The sequence below is a fragment of the Micropterus salmoides genome, unplaced genomic scaffold (assembly GCF_014851395.1).
Source record: "Micropterus salmoides isolate LMB-PRFRI ecotype aquatic unplaced genomic scaffold, ASM1485139v1 Ms_hic_scaffold_4, whole genome shotgun sequence".
Lineage (NCBI taxonomy): Eukaryota > Metazoa > Chordata > Actinopteri > Centrarchiformes > Centrarchidae > Micropterus > Micropterus salmoides.
The window spans coordinates 32,002,540-32,010,926 of NW_024043372.1; the positions used below are offsets into that span (position 1 = coordinate 32,002,540).

The 8,387-nt window shown below is 39.9% G+C and overlaps 1 protein-coding gene across 1 annotated transcript; it reads left to right on the plus strand.

Moving 5' to 3' along the window:
• LOC119885627 (guanine nucleotide-binding protein-like 3-like protein) lies at window positions 1-7,885 on the plus strand. The gene is given in 15 exon segments (XM_038695750.1): window positions 1-81; window positions 175-218; window positions 2,761-2,871; window positions 2,972-3,088; window positions 3,180-3,263; window positions 3,668-3,803; window positions 5,263-5,366; window positions 5,497-5,641; window positions 5,726-5,813; window positions 5,894-6,071; window positions 6,156-6,298; window positions 6,389-6,525; window positions 6,762-6,928; window positions 7,029-7,203; window positions 7,785-7,885. Coding segments are annotated over 15 exon segments (1,710 nt in total). The 5' UTR covers window positions 1-68; the 3' UTR covers window positions 7,853-7,885.
• Window positions 7,886-8,387: the final 502 nt, after the last annotated feature.

Below are 8,387 nucleotides of genomic sequence, written 5' to 3' on the forward strand. Positions count from 1 at the left end.
TCATTGTGTGCGCGTGTCTACCCTCTTCCCACACACGTGAAGTCAGAGAAGACTACTTGGGTGAAGCTATGTCGAAAGCTAGTACGTATTTTGCTCGGCATGGACTGAATGTGTTCACTCTCTAAATAACTGTAGATGACGTTAATGGTTTCTGTCGTTTCTTACATTTTACAGAACAAAAACGAGCCAAACGTCTCGGTTTCCTCGGAAAATGTAAGGTAGGCGCTACTCGGCCTGCTGCCTGTGGGTCCTCGCGTTAATGCTGGAGCTACGAGGCAACACCTCGGCTGTCATTTGCTTTTCTGTGTCTGTCCCTTCTTTTTTACTGTCTAAGGCTATGGTCTGTCCAAGTTAAAACAGTGTTGCGTTCCCAACTCTGTGTTTCTAACAGTTAACTTAGTTCATCCTTTACTTTCAAAAAAATATCGTAGTCTGATGTCAGGGCAACCCAAATCCTTGAAGGTAACGTAAGCAGGAATACACTGATGTATCGTCCAGCTCCATGTTAAGGGATATTGTGATGGATGCTTACACAGTGTCAGTGGCACAGACTGGTGCATTGGCCAGGCCCCTCTACGGACAAAGCATTTGTCGGGGCCTCGGTGTGTTTATGGACTTTTATTCTTGCATTCTTGAGAATTGTATGCAAGTACAGTACATCACGAAATGAGCTCTTAACGAGAAACATCTATCCAGCTTCACTCAAGTAAAGTTTTCCCCTCAGCCGAGTCCTTGAGTACAATAAATAAATAGTGTAACATTACATACAAGTAGTGTTGCCAACTTTGTCACTATGAAATAAGGGACAAAAGGTAGCCTGCTGCAGCAGTGCGGGAATGGTTTTGTGTGAATATACAGTGTATTGTTTAAAGCAATTTGTTATAATGATAGCTAATCTTTTAATTGAATATTTGGTAGCTTTAATAATAGTTATTTACAGCAGGTACATTTAACACAGCCCTTTAATTAAACCACTACCTGTTATCTTTACTATTTGTCTAATACTTAACACTTGTGACTCTTGCACTGTAGGTTTAGAAAAGGTTATCCCCTTCATGTACATATGACAAACTAAAAAGAACATATTTACTTAATGTGTTTGATTTCCAGTTAATGCTTTTTCAGTCAGTTAATCAGAACTTGATGAATACCATTTGCAGTTTCATCACTATCTTCATAATAGTCAAGTAACTTGCACCGCACTCATCAGAAAAATCTGTGTTACGACAGACTGTGATTCTTACTGCAGAATCATTAATAGCTGCAAGCATGTAGGCCTGGGGATGACTGTAAAAGTATCAGGTATGTTTGTCTTATTATTATAATGATGATGATAATTATTATTATAATAATAGCTGCGGCTGTGTTTATGACCTGACCTTTTATTTTCTCCATGAGAGTGTAGAATTTAGAAAGTCGCGTGGCACTGTGGAGAGCCCCCAGCTGCAATAGTGCATGGATTATGCATAATATTCATCCAGCCAGAGGGAACGATCACGAACCGTTCACAGCGCATTGGTCCTAATAGTGACACAACCTGTACTGGAGAAGGAGTGGGGCGGTGGAGTGTACAGGGCGAGGGACAGGAGATTGCGGAGCGACTGGCCCGCTGCGGACAGTCGGTGATTGTTTTCTCTGCTCTGCATGATACATGATGATAGATAAATATAGGGATCTGTCAATAAAGCATGCTGTCAATATTTTAGAGCCCCCCCCCCAAAGAAATATCACAAATCATGCTTTTAGCGGAGCTGATGTCTTATGAAGAGGAGCTGCCCCTGGCTCCCCCGTAGTTCGCACCCTGAGCGTAGTAGTGAAAAAACAGAACAAGAGAGGTCACGTATAGGACACCTCAATTAGGCCTTATATAAGGGACATCCCGGCTAATACGGAACTGTTGGCAACCCTACAGACAAGCCTCGTGGCTTTCAGGACCATGTATCTGTGATTTAAACAATAATAGATCACTGATGCAATACAATCTCTCTTTACTGTAGGACCATTTTTTTGCCAGTGCCAGACCTGCTGTCTGCTTTTTGCTGTGGGTGAAAATTAAAGAAGCGGTCTAAGGCCTCTGCTTTTGGCCATGTGAAAAAAATCCACATTTGAAGGGGCACTGACTTCTTGGCCCGGTCTGTCTCAGTCAGCAGGCTGATCCTCAGCCTGGATGAGTAATTAGGATTAGGATGTAATATGTTAGTATTCCAGTGAAACTATCATTTTAGTAGTTTTTGTTTCATAAACCCAGAAAAAAGATCTGGCTTGTGGGGAGTCTCTAAGCCAATCAAACAAAAAACAGGTTTGCTCCCTGTTTCATCTGTTTCATTACGTTCTGAGGTGGAGTATGTGGTGGAGGCTGTGTTCGAAACAAGCTTAAAATGCTGTCTCAGAAGAAGTCAAACAGGACAGCGAGTCATCAAGTGCTGACAAACAAGCCGAAAATGTTTTTAGTAGTTGCTTCAGTGTCACTGTGTGTGCCTTGTTAAACAAGGCACACAATTGTACAACTGTACAATTAAGATCAGATAATGTCAAATATATACTGAGTATATGGAAACGATATCACATGCTAAAGCACACACTTAGCAGAGAAGGTCCGGTACAGATCTGTTGCACTACAGAATTGGTGATTAGAATTTGTATTGTTTAATCAGTTAAATGTGTAAGTTTCCTTTTTTAATTTCACAAATGTGGTGATACATTGAGTGTTTTAAAACATTTTTTTTTTACAATATGTTTGGCGTGTTTTCTTGTCTGTAGACTGCAGATGGAGGAAAGGGTGGTGCTTCAGGGCGGACAAAGAATTCACAGCAATCATCCGGGCAGCATGTTAAAGACCACAGAAACCCAGAAGAAATCAGGAAAAAGAGGGTGAACATTTGAAAGTCTTCCCCACACTCATATTTAAGGCTACAGTGCTGATATTTTGTTTGAGGTCAAACAGTCTCTCAAAACACATCTTTCATTTTAGCTTCAGGAACTCCAGGAAAAGCAGAAAACCTCTAGAGAACGAGAGCTGATGAAGAGGAGGAATTTGAAAAGCTTTCAGGATGACATCCTGCAGCGACAGAGAGAGTTTGAGCAGAGGGTAAATGTCAGCCTATTTTGTGGCAGTTAATATCACTGCATAGTATTAAAGTTGCTGTTGTAGTGATGTCTGTTTCCTTCTCTGTTTACAGGAGACAGAGATGCTGAGTTTGGAGAAGCATGTTAATTTTGAAAATGAGAATTCAAGAAAGGCATATTACAGAGAATTTAAAAAGGTATATACCTGCTCCATACATGCCACAGACTGGCCCATATCTGATGATTACAATTTTAGAGGCCTATACATAGATGTGTCACTCTGCAATTTTAGAACCCATTTAAAACACATGAATGTTGGAGAATAGTTATTTAATGACGCCGCTACCACAAATAAGGTAATTGCCTTTTAGTAAATGCATTTACTCTCACATGGTGGATTAAATATCTCAGTCTTCAGTAAAAACATGGTACAATCTACTTTCTATATCTTGCCTTCACCTATATTAGAAACATAATAGAACATGTGTTTCTCCTATACTGTATGATTGGGCTTTTATTTCAAAAAGACCTTAGTTTCCTGTTAACATTGTAACATGAACACTGTGTTTTAAAAACATGTTTTTTTTTTTTTTTTTTAAAGGTAGTGGAGGCCTCAGATGTGATTTTGGAGGTTTTGGATGCACGTGACCCTCTTGGCTGAAGATGGCCCCAGGTGGAGCAGGCTGTCATTCAAAGTGGAACGAACAAGAAAATAGTTTTAGTGCTGAATAAAATTGGTAAGTTGGATAAATACAACTTTAAAAAGTACAGTACTGAGCAAAATGTTTTAGGCAGGTGTGGAAAAATGCTTTCAAAATATGTTGACATGTCCAAAGTGAATGAACAGAAGAAAAATGTAAACCAAATCAACATTTGTTGTTACCGCTCTTTGCCATCAGTTATTCTAGGATCTGTGGAGGCCATACCATCACCCACAGGACTCTCTCGCTCATTGTCATGCCACAGAATACATTTAGGCCCAAGCAGATACCTCCCTGACGCTATTGCATGGTGAATACATGGCACCAAACTTGCAAGGAACCACCACCATTTTTAACTGTTGCCTGCAGTTATTCATTCTTGTACTGTTCTCCAGCTCTTCAATGAACAAACTGCATGCTACAGCCAAATATAAAAGTGTTTCACTCATCAGCCCAGAGCACCTGCTGCCAGTTTTCTGCACCCCAGTTCCTGTGTTTTTATGCATAGTTGAGTCACTTGGCTTTGTTTCCAAGTCGGACAGTGTTTCCCATTAATTAACGAGACCATGGCGGCCGGCCACAGTCTAATTTGTTCCGCCATAGTTTCAAAATGAACAGAATTATTATTATTATTTTTTTATTTTATTTTATTTTTTTACACATTTCCTAATAACATTACAGACCTAACATTGTTTTGTTGGCGCTTCTGTAAGCTCGCATGCTCACACACTTTGGCACCCGACTCGACAGTCTCTTAAAATCCTGTGGGAAACACTGTCGGAGGTATGGCTGTTAACCCCAAGTCTTCCATGAAGGTGACTTCTGAGCAGACTTCTCCGGACTGTAGATAGGTGTACCTTTGGGTTCACTGCTGGACATCTTCCGATTGCAAAGAGAAGTAAGCGTGATGTGTCCTCCTTCAAAAGAGCATTTACAGCACATCTGGAAACATTGGTCTGTCTGGGAGATACCTCGCTGATGTAGTAATACTACCTTGTGTCTTGTTTTTGCGGTGCTCAGTCAGGTATATGACTTTTGACAGTAAACTGTCCTCAGCAGCCTCACCTTGTTAGCCGAGTTTGACCCAGTTGTATTCCTCCTACACAACTGTTTCAGTTAATGAGTGTGGTTCAACCTATAGGTTATACAAATCATACCAAACAAGTGATCAAGAGCACCTGTTTGGTATAATTGTTTAATCGTACACCTGACGATATGCCTACAAAATCCCTGACTTTGTGCTAGTGTACCTGAACTGATGCTGTTTTGAAGGCAACTAAAAGTAATTTAATTTAGATTTACTCAGTTTACATTTTGTTAATTTATAAATATAATCTATTAACATGTTTGTTTTTGCACTCTTACTTTACAGCATTTTTTTTCCACATCTGCCTTAAACCTTTCCACAGTACTGTGTATCTTTTGGGAACTGTCGTTATTCGTTATAGAAAGTAGGCACAACCATATTCAGTAATATCAATTACTGTGATTACAGATTTGGTGTCAAAGGAAATTGTGGAAAAGTGGATTAAATATCTTCGTAATGAGTTCCCTACTGTGGCTTTCAAAGCATCTACTCAGCAACAGACTAAGAACTTGGTATGAAGTAAAATCTTTATATTATGATCATCTAAAATGCTAATTGAGATTAAAATAATTAAAGCTATAGAATAACATCATTTCACATAAACACTAAACAGTTTTCTCCTCTGTCTCATGCCATGGACAGAAACGCAGTAATGTACCAGTGACGCAAGCCACCACAGAGCTTCTTAGCACTAGTGCTTGTGTCGGTGCAGATTGTTTGATGAAGCTACTCGGCAACTACTGCCGCAACCTAGACATAAAGACGGCCATCACTGTAGGTGTTGTAGGTAAGCAAACATCACATCAGTAATGGTTCTCTCTATGTATAATGCACAGTTGTCCAAAGTTAAATCATGTTGTCACTCCTGTAGGTTTTCCTAACGTGGGGAAGAGTAGTTTGATCAACAGTTTGAAACGGGCACGAGCGTGTAGTGTTGGAGCCACTCCTGGTGTCACCAAGTAAGTATATAGGAAGTTGCTGATCCTGTGAAATCCTGCTTGTTTTTATTAGTCTTGCTGATGGTGTTGATGAATTTCAGGTGCCTTCAAGAGGTTCATTTGGATAAACACATTAAGCTACTAGATTGCCCAGGCATTGTCATGGCAACCTCAACGACTGATGCAGCAATGATACTTCGTAACTGTGTGAAAATCGAACAGCTTGTGGATCCCTTTCCACCTGTTGAAGCCATCCTTCGACGCTGCAACAAGGCGCAGGTATGTCATGTCATTCTTACAATCTTTTTGCATGTTGCTTGATTGTGTCACGCTGCCATTCCAGTAATTTTGCTGGATGTGCAGATCATGGAGCACTACGGAGTTCAAGACTTTCACACAGCTCTGGAGTTCTTGGCATTGCTTGCTCGACGTCAAGGCAAACTAAGAAAAGGAGGACTGCCTGACACTGACAAAGCTGCTAAGAGTGTGTTAATGGACTGGACAGGGTGGGTAAAAATGATGATTTTGGAAGTTTTACAAATGACAATCAGCCAGTGTTTTTAACACTGTTAATTTCTGCATGTTATGTTCTTTAGGGGAAGGATCAGCTACTTCACGCACCCTCCAGAGACCCACACTCTGCCCACGCACGTCAGCGCTGAGATTGTTACGGAGATGGGTAAAGCTTTTGACTGGGATGAGCTGGAAAAAGGAAATCAGGAGGTTCTTGCAGGTAAAATAAAGGGTCATTCCACCCAAATCACAAAAAAAGTTGTATCTTGAAACAGTGTCCTAGTTATTCAGCATAATCCACAGACCTAGGATAGTTAAATGTTGTTGAAGTACATTCAGTAGACACTTTTTTGGTGGGGATAGGAAGGCTGGGGCTCCTAAGATTTCCTTGTTTTTTTTCAGATTATACTCAAAGTCATTGCTCAAGAGTTAGATTTTCTGTTTGCTGTGTTTCAGGGTCATCTTGTCCCGATATCCAAATGGGATTCTGCATGGAAACCACTGGAATGACACAAGGTGGCCTGGGTGAACCAACTTCTGACCTGGAAATGGTAGGGGGGTCTTTGGAAGAGCCAGAATTTAAAGATGAAACTGAATCTATGGAGGATGACCAGGACCCAGAGGTGTGAAACAGTGCAATCCTTACAACTAAGTGTTTACTGAATGACAGTAAGTTACTTTATATCTGTAAAATGTGGTTCTTAAATTAACTTTGTGTCCTAGTTTGGACCGATGACAGTGGAGATAAAATCTCAGAAATCAAAGACCGACTCCCCTGCAAATGATGCTGCATCCAGGGCTCCAGGTTTAAAGGATATCTTTAACATAGATCCTCTACAGCAGGGCCAGGCACTCCTGGCTGCCAGGAAGAACAGGAAAAAGCAACAGAAAAGAGCTGGTTTGTATAATATCAGTCTCAGTCAAATATTGTTTAAATATTGTTATTATCATTTTATCTGAGTTGTGTTCATGCTATGATTTCATAAGAATGTATTTTTTCCTAATCTAGGGAAAAGTAAAATAACATTAACGTCATGTTAGTTTTGTCAAACAGGCCTCATTTTACTCAGTTTTGATTGAAGCAAAAGTTAAAAAAGAAAGTGTTCAAGATAGGCTTCATCAGTTCATAGTGGGGATATTATACGCCAGTGTTAAAGTGGCTAAGTGGGCCTGATATGTGGCCTTATGCAACAGAAACGTCTATTCCGCGTAAAAGGTTCTATTCTTACATAATGTTTATTTTGTATACCATATGCAGCTGATGGTTAAAACATGTGCATCAGTAATATAATGTTATCACACAGGGAGGCTTCTTTTGGGAGTAATGTTTCCACCTGACACAGATTATTTATACTTGTTAAAGCACTTTGTAACTTGTTTTTAAAAAGTGCTCTACAAATAAGGATTATTATTATTATTATTTAATCATGCAAAAGAATTGAAACATGTCTTTTTTCTTTTTTTTTTTCCCAAATGCAGACAAAATTGCCACCAAACTCTCAGACACCTTGACATCTGCCATGGACTTCTCATTTTCAGATATTTGAGTAAATGTATTGAAATAAAATATTTAAAGAATAGATGACATGCTTTGTCTTTATTAGATGTTGCTACAGTATTCTGATCCAAATGCAAAACTTAAGCTTCTTATGACCCTTGTAAAAATGATTCAGTCTTTTATGGTTTTATGGTTGTTTTCATAAGGTAGAGTATATTCCTGCCCAGCCACTGTTTTTTACAACCATTGGACAAGTTTTGCTTTTAATACAAATTATTGTTTTGTATAGTTTGCACCGCAGGGCCCTTTGAACTTATGTAGGTGCTATGTGTAAATTGCACTTTAACTAGAGAGCAAATAAGGACTTAATGTCAGGTTAAACTGCAACACGAAGGCCGATTCGAAAGTTCAGGAAGCTCCTAGCTGTCAACAAGTTCCGGGTAACCTGCGTCTGATGACCTCAGCCCGTCGGCCCAACGTAAACAACGCTGTTTAGGACCGTGGCTAGCCACTGTTGAGGAACTTGTATTCACCGACTCTAAAATGGCCAAGAAAACGGAGGACTTCGGGCGTAAATGGCTGTG